This window comes from Poromitra crassiceps, assembly GCF_964638095.1.
Source record: "Poromitra crassiceps genome assembly, chromosome: 4".
NCBI classification, from domain to species: domain Eukaryota; kingdom Metazoa; phylum Chordata; class Actinopteri; order Beryciformes; family Melamphaidae; genus Poromitra; species Poromitra crassiceps.
Genome location: NC_139626.1, coordinates 27,616,093 through 27,641,092, shown reverse-complemented (window position 1 = coordinate 27,641,092; position 25,000 = coordinate 27,616,093). Strand labels below are relative to the sequence as shown.

Sequence of the window (25,000 nt, the reverse complement as noted above, 5' to 3'; positions counted from 1 at the left end):
ACCGTGCTCTTTCAGTTTTGATTAGTCATTTCTGGAAAGAGAAGTGTAAATGCAAGACCCATATTTACGTAATTTGGCCAAAATGTGCAAATCGACATCTCAATCAGTTTGGAGCATGGATGTAATAAAAGAACTGGATAGGGGACGTGCCACGCCCACCCATACATTCGGACGGAGGTTGCTCATTAGCGCATGAAGCCATCATGGGGGCTTTTTCTTCCTGGTTTTACTTCCTGACTATGCGGCTAAAGGCGAAGTGCGCATGTGTGCCATGACGTGTTCCATGACGTCTCCCACCCCTCCCACCCATGGATTGTATTACAAGAAGAAAATACCCCCATATACGGCTCTTAGTGGCTTCTGAAGAAGAAAATGCCCCATAAAAAATTAGCTGATAATTAAAAGAGTCGTTTTATACTTTGAGTGACACCCGGAAAGAATTCCCCTGGGTTTAACAGCTGCCGGGGTCCCCATGCAAGTGGATGGGAATTTTGCTTTCTGGGCTGCATGGCGTCACGTGACTTGCAATACAGAGCTTCGCCACCATGTTCAAATGGCTTCACAGCCCAGCGCTATTGCTGGGGGCTTGGTTTGGAGAGAGGACATATTGCAGCCCCATTTTATTATTTGGGTTAAGAAGAGTGCATTACTTGCCTAGTGCAGTGATCTTATGATACAAGTAACACTTAAAAGACACAATGTTACACTTAAAAGACAGTGTATCCAGAGCTTTCTTTGCTACAGAGTAACGCCACTCGCCCTGTGCTGAATAACTCTGACCTGCTTCTGGCTTTGTGCATGTGTGCCTGCATGTGAGCATTCATGCATGTGTTTGTGCAGATTCGGGTGTGTGCCTTCAGCCAAAACACAGACAGTCTCCAGGCTGCAGCAGAGCCTTCAGCCAAAACACAGACAGTCTCCAGGCTGCAGCAGAGCCTTCAGCCAAAACACAGACAGTCTCCAGGCTGCAGCAGAGCCTTCAGCCAAAACACAGACAGTCTCCAGGCTGCAGCAGAGCCTTCAGCCAACACACAGACAGTCTCCAGGCTGCAGCAGAGCCTTCAGCCAACACACAGACAGTCTCCAGGCTGCAGCAGAGCCTTCAGCCAACACACAGACAGTCTCCAGGCTGCAGCAGAGCCTTCAGCCAACACACAGACAGTCTCCAGGCTGCAGCAGAGCCTTCAGCCAACACACAGACAGTCTCCAGGCTGCAGCAGATTGGGGTGTGTGCCTTCAGCCAACACACAGACAGTCTCCAGGCTGCAGCAGATTGGGGTGTGTGCCTTCAGCCAACACACAGACAGTCTCCAGGCTGCAGCTGAATGCGGCGAGCCAAGCTAATGGTCTTATTCTACTTCACGTCGAAACAAAGAATCTGCCAAACAGCTACAGTAGGTGTGGTGCCACCTTCAGGCCCTGGCCCTGCCTTGAATAGTGCTTTCATGTAGCCTATGTCATGTTGAGTGTTAAGATCTGAGGAGCAGTGTCTTTGAGTTCTTGAAAAGCACTACATAAGTTCTATTTAGTATTATTCTTATTATTACTGTATTAATATTATTATTATTATTTATTTTTATTATTATTATTATTATTATTATTATCATGATCATCATTATTATTATTATTACTGCCACTACTACAATAACATTTTGTGAGCAACACACGCACACACACACACACACACACACACACACACACACACACACACACACACACACACACACACACACACACACACACACACACACACACACACACACACACACACACACACACACACACACACACACACACACACACACACACACACACACACACACACACACACACCCATGTGTGCCAGGCGAGGCCAGGGTCTCACCTCGTTCTCTTTGATCTCGTACTTGGAGGAGTGTTTCCCCTGGCTTTTCCTCCTCAGCTTCTTCAGTTCTGTCTGGGTGCGCTCCAGCGAGTCCTGCTTCAGCTTGTGCTCTGACTGGTAGCGCTTGAAGGTGGCCTGCAGGAGACATTTTGACCAGAGAGGCGTGAGGGGACGCGTGAGGGGACGAAGTGATGGATGAAGCGAGAGGAGCAGATTGGAGTTTTAGTGATGCAAATGTTTCTTGGAGGCAGACAGCGCTCATGCACCCGTCCCCCTCCTGCAGTTTTACACAAACATTGAATGGAGACAAAGCTTCTCTGGAGTGAGAAATAATCTCATTGGTTTATTTCAGCCTCAGTGGGCGGAGCCAACAAATCACAATGCAGTTTTGGCCATGTAAGAAGGATCTCTGATCAAATGGTAATCAAACAAATATGAATGGCAATGACCCCCCCCCCCCCCCCATTCATTCATTCATTACCATCACATCCATGAAGGTAGCTAGACTAACTAGCTAACCTACATAACTTAGTAACCTACATAACTTAGTGTGGCACTTTTAAGCCGTGCAGCCGGTTCTATAAATGACTATTGTGTCCATCCGTTTGAGCACGAGATGTGTAGTAAGAATGTCAGCCTTCATAATTACTTTATTATGTAACATCACACAAGCATAAAGCATTCAAAGATCATATGGATAACTCAACTTTAACAACAACAAAATCTGATAGAATCTTATCATTCCAAGCTCACGATTTATATTTCAAAGGATTTACATTTTATTCAAGTTTGCCAGTGAGCAGAGCTGCACTCTTGAAAAGTGTTTCTTTCACTCCGCCCACTGAAGGTCTTAACTCAACCAACCAATGAGATGATGTCTGCCTCTGGAGCAGCTCTGCCTCCGAGATATGTTTGTATAAATCAAAAATCCAATGTGCAGGAGGAGGATGCTTCACTGAATGAGGATTGAGGATATAATGTAGATGGATGGAAAGATGAGGGAACTACACACACACACACACACACACACACACACACACACACACACACACACACACACACACACACACACACATATCGGCACAGTCTCATACTCACAGCTACGGTGGCACTTACGTTCATGTATTTGACATCCATCTCTGTCTTCTTCTCCAGCTCGGTAATAATCTCTCTGTGGAAGCTCTTGAACTGCAGAGCCAAAGCACACAGCACATACTCATTGCAACATACATCATGCAAACACAATGTACAGTGCAGTCACATGGCTCGACGGCCACATGATGATAAGAGCGCAGTGACTCCGTGGAATGCACTATAAAGGCTTTCTGAGGTTAAAGATTTACAGCTTCCCCCTTCAAGTCGGAACCAACCCAGCCCAGAAAACTCCGTTTAAGAGAATAGCTCCACTTACATGAGCAAGGGATTAAGAAGATCTATTATATATCAATAGTTAGTTATGAAACTAAATCCTTCTTATTTTTTACAATCACTGACAGTAGCACTATTCTAATGATGATGGCTTAGCAAAGGTCAGTTAATTGGGTGAAAGACTTAGGCCCTGCCTGATTCTCAAGTGAACGAGCAATATAGGTGGCATTTCTAGGTAAGAAGTCGTAATTAAGCTGTCTGAAACAAGTCATTTTCTAATCACCTATATTCAAATGAAATACCTAGTTAAACAATGATCTAGTTACGTAACTAGATGATATTAAGCTTCCTCGCATTACAGACACAACCTTAGTGTGTTGGGGGCATAAGGCGAACATAGGCATGATGGGGCCCTCGTTGTCCTCCCCCTTTTTAAATCGTTATTTATCTAAGGAAGGCCCAGGCCACACACACACACACACACACACACACACACACACACACACACACACACACACACACACACACACACACACACACACACACACACACACACACACACACACAGGAAGAGGTTCACATTACAGGCATGCAGCATGCTGTCAGTGATGTCACTTTGATTGAATGAATGAATGAACATCTGCTAACCCCTCCCCCTTTTCTCTTTTGGCGTGATGACATATTTAAGGTCTGTATTGTCAAAACGTGTTACAACATGGTTTCAAATCTAAACAGGCTATTAGCCTATCATTCAGAATGAATGGCAACAAACGTTTGCAGTTTACACACATCACAACAAATAAACAATTTAATTTGTTCCACAACAGTGATAAAGCAGGTTTACATCAACCAATGAGGCAGAAGTCAGGCAGTGGCAGATCTGGTGAGAGAACCAGTAAGCTCCTCCCCTAGTGGGCTAAGTGTTAATAATAATAATAATAATAATAATAATAATAATAATAATAATAAGAGAAACTGATGGCACCTCTGCAGCTATTTTATTGCGGCTGTTGCTTTCAAACAGTAACCTGCTCTCATCACAGTGGAAGCTGTGTAGCTATGCGACAGCAACAGAGATGACAGAGGAATGTATTATTGGTCAAAAGGGCTCTTAAATTATGTTCTGATTCCATGTTTGCATCAAGAGAGGATTGATTCTCTGCCATAAGCCTAAAAGGCTTAAGGTTAGGTAGGTAGGCACTCGCCTACGTGATCCTTCTGTGGTGAAGACAAATATTTCTCTTGCTGTTCGTGCAGGGAACACATTATTCACATTTGACGACATTGCGCTCATTCCACAACATTGTGTGACACCAGGATGCTTTTTGTATTTCAGTTGTTTGACACTTGACTTAATGGCTTCAGCAGCTATTCAAAGCATTTGGCCCGGAGGCAGCAGGGTCAAGAAGGATTCTCCGGCTTCTCCGCTCTCGTCAAACTTTCACCTCACCTTTAGTTGTCACGATGTGAAACTCTCTCAAATGAATGGTATGAGCTGGAGAGGTTGCAAAGGGGCTGATGGGTCCAGAGAGGACTCATCTCTGTCTATTAGGTATGTTAAGTTCAGATAAGCTTCTAGGATTGACAATTGGTCAAAAGTTGAAAAAGAACAGGTGAGGTGAAGCATTTGCATTGCGGAGATATGGAGGCGCAAAATGACTCTAACAACATAATACGTCAGGGGGAAGGCCTTGAGATAAATGGCTCACTCTTTTTGTTGCATCCTGGAATGAGGAAAACTCGATCCATCTGAATCTCCTATAAACACGTCAGTCAAACAATCTAAAAGTGCACCTGGACATGGAGCATCGGCATATAGGCAGGGACTGACAATGCCCATGTTTCCATTTCCCCAACTTTATTTTTGGCGAGTCTGTGTGGTGTTGTGGTGTACGGACTAGTTTATACTTAAAGGGTCACTTTGCAGATTTTCAATCATCTTTCTATCATTAGAAAATCACTAGTATATATTATGCAAATGAGCAATGTTTAACTTCCCTCCATCTTGCCTGGACCGAGAGCTCCCCGTTCATTTACAGAACTTCCTGGACCAACGACGTCATAATGATGTCATTTGGAGGAGACGGATCTGCAGAGTTCTGGACTGATCGATGGCTGTTGAGATTTCTCTTCAAAAAGCAGTTATGGGCTACTTACATTCTCCTCCATTTCCACTTGGACCTTCCTGTTGACCTCTGCGATCTCCATCAAAACCACACCTAGAGAGACACCAGGAACCACAGTCAGTGTTGTGTCTTATGAGAGGGGTCAGAGCATAGAACGAGAAATGGGTTCCCTCAACTACAGATTTCAAATTTCCCCTATAAACCTAATGTGTTTTTCATCGCGCCTCGCATACATTTCTACATATTTCACCAAAAGCCTTATCTCCTTTCAAACAGGACAATATTTGAGCAGCTGTCAATAAGTAATCTGTATGAAACGCCATGTTATTGTGCAGTCAGACACAGAAAAATCTCCATTCACCATAGATAGAGCAGCATATGACAGGGGACAATGGGAAGTCAGTCAATACTGTAAACAGTCAGAGCTGGACAGTTTATAGTGCCACCTCAATCACAATGGGGCCAAATCTAGAGTCAAGGTTTACTATAGGACATTGTTCTGTTCAAAACCTGTATAAAAACAACAACAATGTAAACACACAAACAAAGACAGTACAGGACATCGTATCTGGACACATCTGGACCCAGAGCCCCCGCACAGTCAGTATGTTTACATGCATAGTTAAGTCGAGCTATGCTTATAGCTTGATTAGGCTATTTACTCGGACTACTGTCCTTGGGTGACTGGGAGTTAGGCTACAGCCAGGCAAAGGAGCAAGAGAGAGTAGGGTTGTCATGATACTAGCATTTCTAACTTCGATACTGATACCCCTGGGAATATTGATACTTTACACCCTTTTCGATACCACGGATGGGGGGGCGGGGTGATAACAACACATCAAGAAGTATAAAAATGAGAAATGACCGATAGACGGACGGACAGACGCACATGCTTCTTCCTAATCTAGACCCAATAAAACGCATTAAAAACGTTGCACTTACACAGCAGCCTGCTCTAGTCATCAGCCTATCAGAACACAGCAGATTACCACTGCTCTAGTCATCAGCCTATCAGAACACAGCAGATTACCCCTGCTCTATTCATCAGCCTATCAGAACACAGCAGATTACCCCTGCTCTAGTCATCAGCCTATCAGAACACAGCAGATTACCCCTGCTCTAGTCATCAGCCTATCAGAACACAGCATTACCCCTGCTCTAGGCTTCAGTCTATCAGAACACAGCAGATTACCCCTGCTCTAGTCATCAGCCTATCAGAACACAGCAGATTACCCCTGCTCTAGTCATCAGCCTATCAGAACACAGCAGATTACCCCTGCTCTAGTCATCAGCCTATCAGAACACAGCAGATTACCCCTGCTCTAGTCATCAGCCTATCAGAACACAGCAGATTACCCCTGCTCTAGTCATCAGCCTATCAGAACACAGCAGATTACCCCTGCTCTAGGCTTCAGTCTATCAGAACACTTTGAGTTTGTTTATAATTCCTGGTTAACATCATTTCTTTCAGCACAGGTTTGATGTTACATTATTCAAACTTAACGGTGTAATAAACATACATCATGACACAATTCAGCAGAATGACTAGTTTCTTCAACTGTTCGAATCTGCTTTGTTCACATTCGTTTGTGCTAGAAGTGCGATTTTCAGACCTATGAGAATGGATGGAGAGAGAGAAAAAACACAATTCTCCAATCGCTAGTAGAGCAATTTTGGGGTTTCATCATGGCCAGTACATCACCCAAGGTAACCTAACCCTAACCCTAACCCCTAACCCCTAACCCTAACCCTAAACCTAACTCTAATCCTAACCCTAACCCTAACCCTACACAACCCAAGGTACCACCAAAGTTCAACATCACTTAAAGGATTATGTACATGGGCACTCGACTCAAAACCTTTTGCCCCACACCAACACCCCCCCCGCACGCATACACACACCTCCAACAAGTGTAATGACCCCACTGATCCAGAGCTGTGGCTCTCTGCGTCCAGCTACAACAACATTGCCCTCTGAAGGTCACCAGAACCTACTGGTAAATGCTGCCTTTGTGCTGGGACAGGGAGGGGTGGCGCAGGGCACGGGGCTGTTTGGACAGTCCCAACAACAGTGTGCATGGGGGAGGGGGGGGGGGTGGAAGGATGGGAGGGGGGTTCAAAGAGGCCACTGTACACCTGCAGATCTCACCTTTTGGGGTTAACAAGGTGTGAAAGCCTGCCTGGAGGTGAATACACACACACAGACAGCGGGTTAACACCCGAACGCACGCAACATAATATGAAGCCGTCAATGAAACTGGTGAAGGTGTCAGAGAAACAACATGCAGAGGGAGAAAGGGGGTGGAGAGAGACTTGCAGGGTTCCTCTCCATGGTAACCAGGTGTGAGAAGCTGTGGTGTAACGTCAAAAAAAGACAAGGAAAAAAGGCTCACATCAGTCTCAGGGATTCTCTCTGTACACAAGCGACAAATCCTACCTGACGACACAGAGGCTGGGATTCACTTCTTGTGCTTTTAATAAATAGATGTTATTTGTTACTGGAGAGGGGAAAGACTGAATTATTTGCTCTTCGTGTTAGGGCATTGAAAACAACAACCAAGGCTGCTTTGTCTCTGCTTATTTTTTATCACCTATCTCTATCTGTGATTTGTTCTCTTTTGAGTTGTGTCTGCTGAGATCATCTCATCTCACTTGAACAACTTCTACATGGCAGTTCAACACTTCTACATTTCTAATAAAAGTTGTGCTAAAATACTGTTGTTTATGCATATTTTCACATTACTTTGAAAATATATGCAGAGTAAATGGCAAAAGGAGATATACAAATGATTTCTGATGTATAATTTTTAAATTTCCATAGTTAAAAACCTGTCATTTGACACCAGAATCATCAAAATCACCCTGGACAGTGAAATCCTATGTAGAAATAGCTGAAATGGCAGCCATCTTTAAAATGGCAGCCATTTTGAAATGTTCATGGAATAAATCTGGCTTCTCTGTGGTCATAAATGTATGGTTTGATAACAAGATCATTCATATTGGACAATTCTACCCAAAGTTGCCCCCAAAATAGTGTTTCCAGGCTGGAAATGGCGGCCATCTTGGAAAAATCTAAATTTCTGCGTGGCTAATGACTTTTATCAAAATAACAGTCCACAAGGAGTATTTGTGCCAATTTTGGCGCTTCTTTCCGGAAGCGACCTAAAGGTGCTGTTTTGAGCCCCACTATGCAGGCGAACGGAGCAAATCAGGTCCAGCTTGGCAAAAATCTCCTTGATAAATATCCCGAGTTCTTTCTTTCTTTATTCGGATCCCCATTAGCTTCCACAACAGTGGTTGCTAGTCTTCCTGGGGTCCACATAAAATATACATTACAATACATTTACATACAAATACATAAAAACATGACATTTACAATACACATACAAGCATCATAAAAGTTTTAAAAATAGTAATACACATTACATTAAAGGAGGTTATCAATACAGATTATTGAATTGAGGCACAACAAGCTTGGCTGATGGTGCGAGTATCATTCCTGTTGTGTAAATTCATGCAATAGCTTCTGTTTCAGAGATCTTTTAAATGGATATTTACCTTTGATGTGTGTCATATGAGTGGGTAATGAATTCCAAAGACTGGTTGCTCTATAAATGACTGCATTTTTGAGTTGATTTGTTCTAGGCTTTGGAAGGTCGTAAGAGCAGACACTGACCTGTCTAGTATGATGAGTATGCCTTAGACCTGTTTGTACCATTTGCTCTAAAAAAAAACTCTGGTTTTCCATCGACAATAGCATTTCGAGTAAACATAGCAAGACTAGATATTATTTTTGCCTCAACAGTCAGCCATGACAACCGACGGTGCATCTCTCTGACATTGGTTCTGAAAGAACACTGAAGAGCTAATCTTGCAGCTCTGTTTTGTGCGAGCTGGAGTTTCTTAATGTGTTTTTGTGCAGCGCTGGACCACACAGCCATACAGTACCCTAAGTGAGAGAGGACGAGTGCCTGTGTCACCTGATTCCTTATTGACGATGTAACATAGTGTGAGCATTTTCTAGTCATGGCAATACCCTGCCCCATTTTTACTGCTGTATGATCAATATGGTCAGACCATGCCAAGTGATTGTCAATTATGACGCCAAGCAGCTTAATTTTCCTCACTTGTTCAATTGGGGTTCCCCCCATAGATAGATTTAAGCACGAGTCTCTTGCAAGCCTTCTACTGGTACCAATTACCATGCACTTTGTTTTACTTAAGTTCAGAACCAATTTGTTTTGCTCTACCCAATCAGACACAGTTTGTAATTCTTCGCATAGTACATCATTCAGCTCTTTACATCTTGACGCTGCACAGAACATAGTCGAATCATCAGCATACATAACTACATTAGTCTTTTCTAGAACACAGGGCAGGTCATTGGTAAAGATGGAGTATAAAAGTGGACCCAGGCAACTTCCCTGTGGAACTCCACAGAGGACGTCTTTGCTGGCAGATAAGCTCCCATTGAAAAACACTCTCTGCTTTCTCCCAGACAGATAACTCTCCATCCAAGAGAGGGCAGTGTCTGAGAAACCGTAGCCCTTCAGTTTGGCTTTTAACAGAACATGATCAATGATATCAAAAGCCGCACTAAAGTCCAACATGACAGTACCAACTATTCTTTTGTTGTCCATTTCTTTAAGCCACTCATCAGTCATATGAACAATAGCAGAGTTTGTTGAGTGACCAACTCGATATGCATGCTGAGATTTTGTTATTAGTTCATTACTAAGAAAATAATCTTGAATTTGGTCAAAAACAATCCTCTCCAATATCTTGCTTAGAACCGGTAGTAGACTTATGGGTCTACTATTAGCTCCAGAAAAAGCTGTTTTTTTTTTTTTTGGCAAGGGGATCACTTTAGCTTCTTTCCATAGTGTGGGGCATATGGAGTTGGTCAAACATCTATTCAAAATATGACATATAGGAACACACAGCTCTCTGGCTGCAGCTTTAAGTAGTTTGCCATCCACATTGTCAATTCCTGGAGATGTGTCATCAGAAAGGTGAGACAACATTTTCTCAACCATGCCAGCATCAACACGTTTAAACTCAAATTAACACTTTTTCTCCTTCATAATATTCACAATCAAAGCATGTGACAGAGTGCCATGTTTCGGAGCCATAGTGGCTCTTAGTTTTTCAATTTTATTGACGAGGATATTAACTCATTGAGTGCCACGGACGTCGATCGATGTCAAAGTAAATAGTGACGTAGAGTGCCACGGACGTCGATCGACGTCAAATGCGTTTTTTGACGGTGGGACGTGGATCAAAGCCTCCTGGATCTCCTGTACAAATATTGTAGCTTTTGGAGGTGTATAACCTATTTTACAGACCCATTAGGTGGCGACAGTGCTCTCCAGATTAGAGGAAGGTCCGGAAAACTGCAGGAAAAACCCCCGTGATCAAAGAGAAACCGCTCATGCTGCAGCCAGAGCCATATAGATGGCTCTGACTGCAGCTTGGCTGCAGCTGATGTTGGCTGCCAACAGCAGTCAATCCGCGCACACAACTGAGCTCCTCTGCCTCTGTCTGTCTGTCTGCATAGTTTCTTCACACGATTAGCCGCCAGAAAGGCAGCATCCGACGCCGAAGGGCCTAACCTTTCCGTGCAGTCCGGTTTGCCATTTCCTTGTCGCGCTGGGAGCCGGCGCAAAAAAACTGAGCCCTCCGAAAATAGACTGGGTGCGAGTGGGGAGGAGTTTGCAGCTGAGGGGGGGAGAGGGGGGTGGGGCACGCATGCACCACACAACTACACCACGTCACTACATCAGAAAATATTATCTTCAGACTCAGAATGTGCTTGAAATGCTGCATTTCACAAAAGGCGGAATAACTCAGCTTCTAATTTGAAAAGTGTCTTTTTGCTCAAAACAGCCTATCTTCTCCGGCTCATAACTAAAGAACGGAAAATGGGATCAATAAACTTGTAAATGATAGAAGAGAGTCTCATCATTCTTTGTGCGTGTTCGGTGTTTACATAGTAATATCACACAATATTCTGTGGGCCTCGAGAAATCACTGAAAACGCTCTGAAACTCTGGCACTGGGAGCGTCCGTTCTCCAAAAGTGGCTGGCACTCAATGATTTAACGGTTTTGTTATAAAAACACCCTCACAGTCAACATAAGTGTAACCCATGTTTGACTTCCTTTTCATAATATCATTCAGTGTTTTCCATATTTCCTTGCTATTGTTTTTAGCATCGCTGAGTTTTTGCTGATAATGATCTGTTTTTGTATTTTTGTTCAATTTGGTAACCATGTTTCTCAATTTACAGTATGTCTGCCTTTCCTTCAGGCAACCCGATTGATTAGCAACCTTCTTAGCATTATCAGGCTGAGTCATCAAAGCCTTCAATTCGTCGAGTTGTTCAAAGAGCAACAGAAATTGCGGATATGATAGATAAAATGATTACATTCCCTCAAATAAGTCAAATAGGTTTTAACGAGGAAATGCGCCAGCTGCAACAATCAGTCACGTTCTAGAGCGGACCTTGCACCCATAATTATTTTACAGCGGGGCATTCAAAAATAAGGTGGATAAGATAAAGATATTAAACGTCAGAGACAGCATCCAAACTATTAATCCAACTAGTAGCAATGGCGCATCAGCCCGTGTGCGACTACTATCCTTGGTAAAGTCGAATTAGTCCTGGCAGGCAAGATTATCATGTGTGCTTTACAATACCTGTATCAAAAGCCAATTTGATGAAAGTGCTGATAGGGAGCGCAGCATTCAGCATCAACAGGTGATGTCATTTATGAGTGCTGATAAGGAGCGCAGCGTTCAGCATCCTCAACAGGTGACGTCATTTATGAAGGCTGAAAATGCCTTGTGCCAACACCATCCTGCCCAGCTGCAGTTTGATAAGGACGCCGCCGGAAACACCAAATCAGGTTGAGATGACGGTGGGCGGGGGCGGGGCAAACGGGCACAGGTGACCTCACCTGGCTGGTGGCACCTTTTCCTCTCTCTCTCGCTTTGATGTCAGCACTTCATTTGACTGACAGTGTTCGCTCATTTCATAAAGTAGACACATGATCAGATCTCATTCTCTTAAAGGGACAGCTCACCCTAAAATCCAATATACTGTACATATTTTTCCTCTCACCTGTAGCGCTATTTATCCATCTATATCGTTTTGTGTTAGTTCCCTGAGTTTTGGAGATATCGGCTGGAGAGTTTCTGTCTTCTCTCCAATACAATGGAACTGGATGGCACTCAGCCTGTGGTGCTCAAAGTACCAAAGAAATACATTTGATAAACTCAACAGGAATGTCGCTTTCCAGAAATCATGACCCGGTTACTCAAGATAATCCACAGACCTTGTTATGAGCCGTTTCATGGAGGAACTATTTTCTTTTGACCGAACTACACCCGCTAGCTGCTAGCAAGCTAGTTCCTACATGAGTCTGCAAAAGAAAATAGTTCCTACATGAAACTGCTCACAACAAAGTTATATAACGATATAGACGGATAAATAGCACTACAGGTGAGAGGAAAAATATGTATTTGGGATTTTAGGGTGAGCTGTCCCTTTAAGCAACATTTGAACTAGCTCTGAACTTAGCGGAAGGTATGGGTCATCTGTGAATCAAGCAGTGTTGGATCACTGCGACTGCATCACTGGGCTTGTCCACGCAGGCGTGCAGCAGTATGACGCAACGCGGCCAACACCTGTGTGAATCAGGACGGCACCTCATCCCAATTCTACACATTCCTCTGCAGGTGGGGAGAGAGAGTGTTTTTAGGTTTCCATGGAGGAGCTGCTCCCTCGCTGTTATCAGACTGACGTGACTCACATCAATGCTAAATCCACTGTGTGCTGACGTGATTAAGCCGTCTGTGGACTAACTGTTCCATATGAAACAGGTTGCTTCTACTGGATCACTTTCTTAGTCACTCGTATGTCATCTGCTATTGGGTAAGAATAACCCCTTACCTCTAAGGAGCAAAATAACTTCTATGTTATTTTCAGAAATGCCTCCGACTAAAGTATTGGTTTTCAAGGCAAGGTTTTCACACAAGCACAGCGATATGAACTGTAGTCATTCAATTTCACATGAGGGTTTTTTGTATGCTAAGACAATCACTAGTGCCAGTAAAAGATGCCTCCTATATCAAGACGAACCTCGATTCATGACACTAACGCTGATCAAAAGTAACTTCTCTGTTTAGTAAATGTCACTGTTTAGTCTTCTTCTTTCCGTTTCTTCGAAGCATGATGGTTCTATGACAGTTTCCCATTTCTTTACACAGTTCTTTGCATTTTTATTGAAGTCTGCAAGGTCTTTTGAGCTGCAAGGGTCGGGTAGTAGAGGGCAGACAAGGCAGTGCTCCATAGTGTGTGTTTAGTGATTTGAGAGCATTCATACGTGTTTGTTTGTTAAATATCGGTGACAGCTTCCTTAACATAGAGCTATGATTCATCATCACACCCATGTCAAACTAAACACAGCTCCAAGCATCTCGCTTCACAAACTTCAATCTAAAATAACTTTAAAAACGGCATGTTTGCTGTAAACGTTTTGCGTTTTCTCCACAATTGTACGTGGCCAATTCCCTGCTGGGATGTGCTGGTCATTGCTCCACCCCCTCTGGGGAGAGCCATAGACTAGCACATGCTTCCTCCGATACATGTGCAGTCGGCAGCCACTTCTTTTCACCTGACAGCGAGGGGTTTCACCTGCAGGACGTAGTGTGTGGAAGGATGACGCTATTCCCCCCAGTCCCCCCCCCCCTGTTAACCGTCACATCGACTTCCCCATCAGAAGAAACATCTCCTCTCAAAACCAAAAACTACAACAACAACTACTACTACTACTACAACAACTACAACAACAACAACTACAACAACTACAACAACAACTACTACTACTACTACTACTACTACAACTACAACAACAACAATAACAACTACAACAACTACAACAACAACTACTACTACTACTACTACTACTACAACAACAGCAACTACAACAACAACAACAACAACTACAACAACTGCAACAACTACAAATACAACAACTACAACAACAACAACAACCACAACTACAACAACAACAACTACAACAACTACACAAACAACTACAATAACTACAACAACTACAACTACAACAACTACAACAACTACAACAACTACACAAACAACTACAACAACTACACAAACAACTACAACAACTACAACTACAACTACTACAACTACAACAACTACACAAACAACTACAACAACAACTACAACAACTACACAAACAACAACAACAACAACTACAACTACAACAACAACAACAAAAAGCCTGTTACAGAAGCAACTCGACATTACCATTTTCCTCTTGCTGACAGCACACCGCCATATTTCAAAAAAAGCATTTTGACAGCGGCTTGGCAAACAGCTCAGACAGAGAAAAGGTGGAAGAGGTGGGGACCAGGCTATTCTTTCTTCAATAACATTTGTCTCCCTCGGTACCTGCTGCTGCTTTCCACCTCCCTGCAGGGCCCGCGCACACTGCCTGCACAGGAAGGGGCTGCCTGGAGAGCCATTGAAAGCGTCTTTGGGTCACTGAAAAGAGCTTTATAAATAACATGAATTATTATTATTATTATATAAGTATGGCATACTGGCACTGTGATATACAAGAATAACAACTGTAGGCATGAACTGTATCTTTGATGATGTCAAGCTATAATCATGAAAAATACTGTGCTTTCCATAACTGAATGGCAGAGGAAGGTAGTCTCTCTCTCTCTCTCTCTCCAGAGATGGGCAGTATTTTAAATACATGTATTTAAAATACGTATTTCAAATACATTTGTGTATTTTGTAATTTGTATTTGGCTGGACCGACAAAAATAAGATGTAATTTGCATCAAAATACTTTCAGATCTTGTATTTTGTGTATTTTAAATAAATAAAATACATTTTTATTTAATTTTATTCTCAAATGGACACATTTTAAACATTGACACAGGTTTAAACTGTGGAATAAAAAAGCGCAATGTAAGATGTCACTTCTACACCGTCTCTGATTGGCTTACCCTCAGAACAATCTCAACCACAAATCAGAGGCAGAGTAGGGTGGGGACCTAGTACTGAAGCCTCGTGTTGGTGGAAATTCCCCCAGAGATAAAGTACTAAATGTGATGATTAGATATTGCATGCTAAGGCAAACACTGCCCTATCTGCAAATCAAACTGTTTACTGCATGCAAACCATCATAGAGACACAACTAATATTAAAAAAACACCTCCGTGCCCAGCTCAGCTCTACAAAATGGATAAATAAATATACTGTTACAAAGCTGACAACCTCCCTGTTTCCATACATTAGCCACAGAATTAAGTTCCCCTCACCATGAATGCCATACCATGGTTACATGTTCCTGAAAAGTAACCTTTTGTGGTGGAATAAATAATGTTGCTATATTTCTATGTGTGCAGCATGTTAAATAAATACTATATTATGTGACAATTTACTTACATGGTGGATGTGAAGTTGTTAATAGGGGACCTATACTATCATAACATAACTTTCATAACAGATCTCATATCTATGGCTAAACATGGTCAAAGCTCCAAAACGTGAGGTTACAGTAACATGTAGAAATGCTACCTGTAACTCAAAAGCGCTCACAGAAGGCAATTAACAGCTGAAGTGAAGGAGAAATAATATGTGCTGAAAAACAACTGAAATGGAAGAACTGTAGTGTGTTAGAGGGTACACAAAGGAGAATACTGCCACAGAGGACCAAAGAGATGATTTACCATCTAAAGAAACCAGAACATTTCTCATTTGAGAAGCTGGAATCAGAGAATTAGGACATTTTTCCTTAAAGAAATGGCTCAAAATGATTAATAGATAATCTAAATAGGAAATGTATGTAATATTTGGCAATGAATCGATGAATTGACTAATTGTTGCAGTTCTTTATCAGTTTTTATAAAATGTATTTTCAAAATACAAAATACGTACCGGTATTTGTATTTCAAATACATTTTTCAGACCAGTATTTTGTATTTGTATTGTGATACATTTTTTGAGCAAGTATTTGTAATTTGTATCAAAATACTTTTTGATGTATTTTCGCCCATCTCTGTCTCTCTCTCTCTCTTTCACTCTCTCTTTCTCATTATCTCTCTGTCTTCACTCTCCATCTTTCTTTCTTTCTTTCTTTCTTTCTCGCTCATATATATTTTTCTCCCTCTCTCTCCTTCTCTCCTGCTATATACTGTATCTCTCCCTCCCTCCCTCTCTCTCCCTCTCTCTCTCTCTGTCTCTCTCTCTCCTTCAATTCAATATTCGCTTCTTTGGCACGAATGTTAGAAAGAAACAATAGTGACAACGCATTCAACAATATAAAAGTACAAGGGATACAATAATACAAATACACTTCTAAAAAATAACTGTGTCTATCTCTCTCTGTTTCTCTCTCTGTTGACAGTCAGTTTTGAGCTTTGAAGATTGTCAGAATCCGGACTGCGATGGTTTGGTCGACCATGTAATCAACCATGGGGTTGAGTCTACAGGAGGCGGGTCAGAGGGTCCAGCATAATTTGAGCCACTAGTAACTACACTGTTAGCAGGTCATCCAGACATTTCCACATGAGAACAGGTAAGAAATCCTACCCTCTATATAAAACAATAGCATGACGATGATGCACTGAATGAATGAATGACAACCCACCTTTTGAAGAATTTAACATTACAGAATAAGAAATGGAGTGAAGGAGTTGCAATTACAGTGCCTCCTAAGCAGATTAATTTTGACGTTTAATTTATTTTCATGATTTATTCTTGCATTTTTCCATTTCCCCCTTTCTCTCAAATACCCCCTGTAGTACCTCCCCGTACCCCACGGGTGTCCAAACTTTTCTAAATGGGGGCCAGATTAGATCATGCGAAAATATCGGGGGATGGGGGGGGGGGGGGGGGGGGGGCAGCTGCTTCTCGCATCATATGGGTTATTAAAATAAAAAATAAAAAATCACATAATATACAATACAATTGTACTCTAAGGATTTTGTTTACCATCTGAAAACATTAGTTCTGCCTGCATTGTTGCTACTTGGTGCTTATACAAACTGTATGATACTACTACTACTACTACTAATACTACTATATAAATTAAAGCCATTATATGCTGTCATCATTAGGTGAACGGAAAAAATGCAAATTGAACTTGCTTGATTAACCAATGCTGTGTGGAGGGCCACATAGTATATTTTGAGAGACAAGCTTTGAGAGACACTTAAAAGTGTTACAAGTGTTTCATAAGATATGATTTTACAGTATTTCCTAAGGAGATCATAAACCAAACTTTCCAAGCTGTGCCCGCTGCCCGCGTAACTGTTACTACCAGTACCTATTCATGTCATCTTACAGTAAAGTAATTGTGTCTAACAAATGTGTTTGTTTCCCCATTGCATTTGTGTTTCATCTATATTTACAGCATGCAAATGAAAATGCCAACGACAATAATGGTTGATACATAGCACATCAGTGTGCAGTTGGCATGTGGAAAGATCTATGTATTTGGTCTTTGTGTGTAAAGGTTTGATGCAAAAATACCATTTTAGAGGACTTTATATCATTTAGAATGAAGTGTTTGCATTTTTGAAGTGTTTTTGGCGATGGCGATGGCATTTCCAGCTGAATATAAGATGGCATGGCATCAATCTGAGAGAGAATCTATCCTCTCTGTGGTCATCCAGGTGAAGTGGAGCCTGACAAAGAAGTAACACAGCATGAAGTAAAAGCCTCGGCTAGCTTTCTGCAAATACCTGCCAACCGCTGTGACGCAAGAGCTTTTTACACCACTCCACCAGCTCAGAGAGACAAAATCACACCCAGGTGCTGAAAGTAAGCAGTGCAGACTTACAGACACCACTTAACTAATTTTAACTAGACAATTGCTCGAGTGACATCACTGATGACATCACAGTCGAGCAACTGCGTGACATAATTTCCAGGTGAGTGACATCACTTCACACACACACCCTCTTCCTTGTTGCCTCGATCCAGACCCAAATCCAGACCCAAATCTCGAGCAATTGCAAATGCATTCAACATTTGCTCGAGTAACATCACTGATGGCATCACAACTGCCAGATGACATCACAGTCAAGCAATTGTGTGACATCACTTCCAGTTGAGTGACATCACTCGCACGAGATGGATTTGCCCAGGTGATTTTTCACACCTGCCTAACCCTAACCCCTTCCATGTGACTCTCCAGGTGAACTCTCGTGCTCATTCATACACACAAAGTCACGCATAGAAGAAAGAAACCCACACAGGCGTCTGCGGTGGAGAGCTAGTCATAACAACATGCTAATGCACTTCGTCTGTGGCGTAGTTTTAAAGGAAATGATGAAATGACGCAGAGTGTTGTGTCCGACAGACTTTAACTCCAGCTTTAAATCCACTATTCTGCCTTCTACACTTTCACAAATCCAAGTGAAGCCATCAAAGACAGACTCGAGGAGGCCACAGAAAGCAATCAATCACACATCCTCCCAAAGTAGATTCCGCCATTATTCTGTCCCCTTTGGTGAGAGAAAGAGAGAGAGAGAGAGAGAGAGAGAGAGAGAGAGGGGGGGGAGAGAGAGAGAGAGAGAGAGGAGAGAGAGAGAGAGAGAGAGAGAGAGAGAGAGAGAGAGAGAGAGAGGAGGGGGACTCAGGCTGTGGGAAGACAGTCTTCTCTGCCTGTTTGTTCTGTGTGTTTGTGCAGCGTGTGAGAGAATTCACACCGTCCCATCTACTCCAGGCCGCAAAGACTTCTACTTCCAAAGTGTCTTCCAGAGGCGGGCCTAGCAGTCATGTTTGAAATGTCTTGATCGTTAACTACAGCTTCTCATGACCTGCAATTATGCATGATGTGTAATATACACGTGCTCATTCACACAGCTAATGACACACACACACACACACACACACACACACACACAGCACAGGAGGGTGTAAGCCAGGGAAGTGTGTGTAGACATCCCACACACACACACACACACACACACACACACACACACACACACATCACGGGAGGGTGTATAGGGGGAATTATGCTCACCCTGCCGTGAAGGGCGCGTGGGTGGAGCGAGGGTCGGGCGCGTCAAATGACGTAAATTTGTTGGGCGTGGTTATTCGCTAGCTCTGTCGGGCACTCGCGCGGTGTGACATTTTTTTCCTCACAGCGCGAGCAGCGCACGGCTTCTCTCCAAACATGTCCGCTTTCGAGCCACTGAACCCTGAACACTGAGCTGTGTTTTCGCCACATTTCTTGACCCATGTGGTAGGCTATAAACTTAGATTTGCAACTGTTCGTTTTTAGTCATTTCACCAAGTAAATGTGTTGTGTTGAGAGCATTATTGAGAGAGATTAAAAGCAGCACAGAGTAGTAGGCTATCAGGGCTGAGAAGTAAAAACGGCTTTCAGTAAAAACAAGTTTGGTGAGTCCTTCATGTGCTGATGTGCGGTCGTTTGAGAGTGAAAGCGCACTCAGTACTGCACAGAGTTTCATTGCGACTTTTCACGGGCTGTTCTCACCATTGTACAATACATGCTGATCACTTTCTGAGTATAATGGCATCACCCCCAGCGCGAGGTCTACACGGTGACTCACGGAGACTCGCGGGGCCCCACCCCCACGGAGCTTTGCTTGAGTATAAGAGCACCTTATGCCAGGGAAGTGTGTGTAGACGTCCCACACACACACACACACACACACACACACACACACACACCTCATAGCTAAAATACGGATTCCACTGCATGTTAAGAAGTGGCTACACACACACACACACACACACACACACAGCAGAGGAGGGTGTAAGCCAGGGAAGTCCATCATGAACAATGACTCGCACCCACTCCACGGTGTGCTAGTCAAACACAGGAGTACGTTCAGTGAGAGACTGATTCCACCTAGATGCAATACGGAGAGGCACAGGAAATCATTCCTGCCTGTGGCCATTGGTCTATTTAATGCCTTTCTTAAAAGAGCACCCCGGAGACGCTCAGTCTCCCTGAGACTGAGCCAGCCGATACGCTAACGGTGCCTGGCTGAGCCACGTGTAACGTATAGGGCAAGCCGACTTAATATAAGTCCAGGGTGCAATAATGATAATTGACACGGAATGTATACTTACTCTACGTATTTTGTATTTTGCTACGTAGACATTCTACTTATTTTTTGCTTATCGCATTTACTAGTTATTCTATGCTATGTTGTGTTTTTCTGCTTATTTGCTTAATATTGCATTTACCTACTACTGTTTATTTTATGCTATGTGTGTTCTGTGAGCGAGCTACTGTAACTTGTCCCAATTTTCCCCCGGGATCATTAAAGTCATTAAAGATCATTAGACGTCCCACATCTGTTGTTTTTTTGTGCAGGCACCTGTATTGCCATCGTTCGGATGGGGCTTTGCTTCTGAAATTCAATGTATTTCAGGTTGGAGCAGGAGGTTGGGGTGGGACAGGAGCAGGATGTTGGGGTGGGACAGGAGCAGGATGGTGGGGTGGGACAGGAGCAGGATGGTGGGGTGGAGCAGGATGTTGGGGTGGGACAGGAGCAGGATGGTGGGGTGGGACAGGAGCAGGATGTTGGGGTGGGACAGGAGCAGGATGGTGGGGTGGGACAGGAGCAGGATGTTGGGGTGGGACAGGAGCAGGATGGTGGGGTGGGACAGGAGCAGGATGGTGGGGTGGAGCAGGATGTTGGGGTGGGACAGGAGCAGGATGGTGGGGTGGGACAGGAGCAGGATGTTGGCGTGGGACAGGAGCAGGATGGTGGGGTGGGACAGGAGCAGGATGGTGGGGTAGGACAGGAGCAGGATGGTGGGGTGGGACAGGAGCAGGATGGTGGGGTGTGACTAGGCTATGACTCACAGCAGATACACTCTGAGCTGTGAGTCACAGCAGACACACTCTGAGCTGTGACTCACAACAGACACACTCTGAGCTGTGACTCACAACAGACACACTCTGAGCTGTGACTCACAACAGACACACTCTGAGCTGTGAGTCACAGCAGATACACTCTGAGCTGTGAGTCACAGCAGACACACTCTGAGCTGTGACTCACAGCAGATACACTCTGAGCTGTGAGTCACAGCAGACACACTCTGAGCTGTGACTCACAGCAGATACACTCTGAGCTGTGAGTCACAGCAGACACACTCTGAGCTGTGACTCACAACAGACACACTCTGAGCTGTGACTCACAACAGACACACTCTGAGCTGTGACTCACAACAGACACACTCTGAGCTGTGACTCACAGCAGATACACTCTGAGCTGTGAGTCACAGCAGACACACTCTGAGCTGTGACTCACAGCAGATACACTCTGAGCTGTGAGTCACAGCAGACACACTCTGAGCTGTGACTCACAGCAGATACACTCTGAGCTGTGAGTCACAGCAGACACACTCTGAGCTGTGACTCACAACAGACACACTCTGAGCTGTGACTCACAACAGACACACTCTGAGCTGTGACTCACAACAGACACACTCTGAGCTGTGACTCACAACAGACACACTCTGAGCTGTGACTCACAACAGACACACTCTGAGCTGTGACTCACAACAGACACACTCTGAGCTGTGACTCACAGCAGACACACTCTGAGCTGTGAGTCACAGCAGACACACTCTGAGCTGTGACTCACAGCAGATACACTCTGAGCTGTGACTCACAACAGACACACTCTGAGCTGTGACTCACAACAGACACACTCTGAGCTGTGACTCACAACAGACACACTCTGAGCTGTGACTCACAGCAGATACACTCTGAGCTGTGACTCACAGCAGACACACTCTGAGCTGTGAGTCACAGCAGACACACTCTGAGCTGTGACTCACAGCAGATACACTCTGAGCTGTGACTCACAACAGACACACTCTGAGCTGTGACTCACAACAGACACACTCTGAGCTGTGACTCACAGCAGATACACTCTGAGCTGTGACACAACAGACACACTCTGAGCTGTGACTCACAGACACACTCTGAGCTGTGACTCACAGCAGACACACTCTGAGCTGTGACTCACAGCAGATACACTCTGAGCTGTGACTCACAGTGGGAGCGTCGGTGAACCTGGACTCATGTGAAACTCACCCAGCTCCCTGGAGACCGGAGACACAGCAGCTGCCTCCCCGATCTTTGCGACCGCATCAAAATAGGCCTTCCCAGCAAGGGTCATCGCTGTGTGGAACAACAAACAAACAACAAACAAGGGTCATCACTGTGTGGAACAACAAACAAACAACAAACAAGGGTCATCACTGTGTGGAACAACAAACAAACAAGGGTCATCGCTGTGTGGAACAACAAACACACAACAAACAAGGGTCATCACTGTGTGGAACAACAAACAAACAACAAACAAGGGTCATCACTGTGTGGAACAACAAACAAACAACAAACAAGGGTCATCACTGTGTGGAACAACAAACAAACAACAAACAAGGGTCATCACTGTGTGGAACAACAAACAAACAACAAACAAGGGTCATCACTGTGTGGAACAACAAACAAAACAAACAAACAGACAAGGGTCATCACTGTGTGGAACAACAAACAAAACAAACAACAGACAAGGGTCATCACTGTGTGGAACAACAAACAAAACAAACAACAGACAAGGGTCATCACTGTGTGGAACAACAAACAAAACAAACAACAAACAAGGGTCATCACTGTGTGGAACAACAAACAAACAACAAACAAGGGTCATCACTGTGTGGAACAACAAACAAACAACAAACAAGGGTCATCACTGTGTGGAACAACAAACAAACAACAAACAAGGGTCATCACTGTGTGGAACAACAAACAAAACAAACAAACAGACAAGGGTCATCACTGTGTGGAACAACAAACAAAACAAACAACAGACAAGGGTCATCGCTGTGTGGAACAACAAACAAAACAAACAACAAACAAGGGTCATCGCTGTGTGGAACAACAAACAAAACAAACAACAAACAAGGGTCATCGCTGTGTGGAACAACAAACAAAACAAACAACAAACAAGGGTCATCACTGTGTGGAACAACAAACAAAACAAACAAACAGACAAGGGTCATCACTGTGTGGAACAACAAACAAAACAAACAACAAACAAGGGTCATCACTGTGTGGAACAACAAACAAAACAAACAAACAGACAAGGGTCATCACTGTGTGGAACAACAAACAAAACAAACAAACAGACAAGGGTCATCACTGTGTGGAACAACAAACAAAACAAACAACAAACAAGGGTCATCACTGTGTGGAACAACAAACAAAACAAACAACAAACAAGGGTCATCACTGTGTGGAACAACAAACAAAACAAACAAACAGACAAGGGTCATCACTGTGTGGAACAACAAACACACAAGAAACAAGGGTCATCACTGTGTGGAACAAAACAAACAACAAACAAGGGTCATCACTGTGTGGAACAACAAACACACAACAAACAAGGGTCATCACTGTGTGGAACAACAAACACACAACAAACAAGGGTCATCACTGTGTGGAACAACAAACACACAACAAACAAGGGTCATCACTGTGTGGAACAACAAACACACAACAAACAAGGGTCATCACTGTGTGGAACAACAAACACACAACAAACAAGGGTCATCACTGTGTGGAACAACAAACACACAACAAACAAGGGTCATCACTGTGTGGAACAACAAACACACAACAAACAAGGGTCATCACTGTGTGGAACAACAAACAAACAACAAACAAGGGTCATCACTGTGTGGAACAACAAACACACTGTGACTGGTTAGCACAGAAGAGTTCATATAATGTATACTGACGGGCTTATACTGGATAAATCATAATCAGTCATCCTTTTCATTTGATATATAGTTGAATTTAGATGCTTAGGTGTTGTTGTCATGTTGGCTGACTCGTTCACATGTCACAAGCTGCTTTCCCTTCCTCAGCCCTTCATTTGTGCCGAGGAGCGACACCCCCCCCCCCCCGCCCTTTCTGTCCCCTTCCAAGGGTGAAAAGTGCATTTGGTTTACCTGTGACTGATTTCTCATTAGGTGCGTTTGGTTTACCTGTGACTGATTTCTCATTAGGTGCGTTTGGTTTACCTGTGACTGATTTCTCATAGCTCTTCCCGAGGTTGACCAGGTTCCTCAGGCCCGGGTTGAACTGCTCCATCACATTCTGGGACAAAGAGCAGGGAGGAAAGGTGTGGGTTGTCTTATTATGGGTTGTGTGGCAACACATAATTAGACAAGTGTCTAATATTCAAGTCTAACATATACACCGTCTCACTCTCTCTCTCTGTGTGTCTTTCTTCCTGTCACTCTCTCTTCTGTCATGTATTATTTCTTAAAGGGACTTGTTGAGAACAATAAATATCTTGGGGCTATTTTTGGCGTGGGTAGAAAATGCATGAAACCAGGCGTGGCTGTTTGTGTGGTTGGTCTATGAATAACACCGTCTGAGTATAATAAAAAATGTTCAATCGTTAACTTGACCCCTCACATTATGCTTCATAACTCCCTGAAAGACCCAAGTCCCACGCCAAAGTTACAGCTGCAGCTATTTGCAGCCACCTCCTCTCTCTCCCTCTCTCTCTCTCGCTCTCTCTATTGAAAC

The 25,000-nt window shown here is 43.6% G+C and overlaps 1 protein-coding gene across 3 annotated transcripts in view; it reads right to left on the bottom strand.

The window, feature by feature from the left end:
- The window catches only part of baiap2l1a (BAR/IMD domain containing adaptor protein 2 like 1a), a 46,825-nt gene that overhangs the window by 20,342 nt on the left and 1,483 nt on the right, over positions 1–25,000 (bottom strand). For all 3 annotated transcript variants that reach the window (XM_083634881.1, XM_083634883.1, XM_083634882.1), the window contains exons 2-6: positions 24,487–24,562; positions 22,493–22,579; positions 5,390–5,451; positions 2,981–3,052; positions 1,865–1,999 (exon numbers count right to left, since the gene is read on the bottom strand). In XM_083634881.1, coding sequence (XP_083491007.1) covers positions 1,865–1,999; positions 2,981–3,052; positions 5,390–5,451; positions 22,493–22,579; positions 24,487–24,562 — 432 coding nt within the window. The remainder of the gene's footprint in view (positions 1–1,864; positions 2,000–2,980; positions 3,053–5,389; positions 5,452–22,492; positions 22,580–24,486; positions 24,563–25,000) is intronic.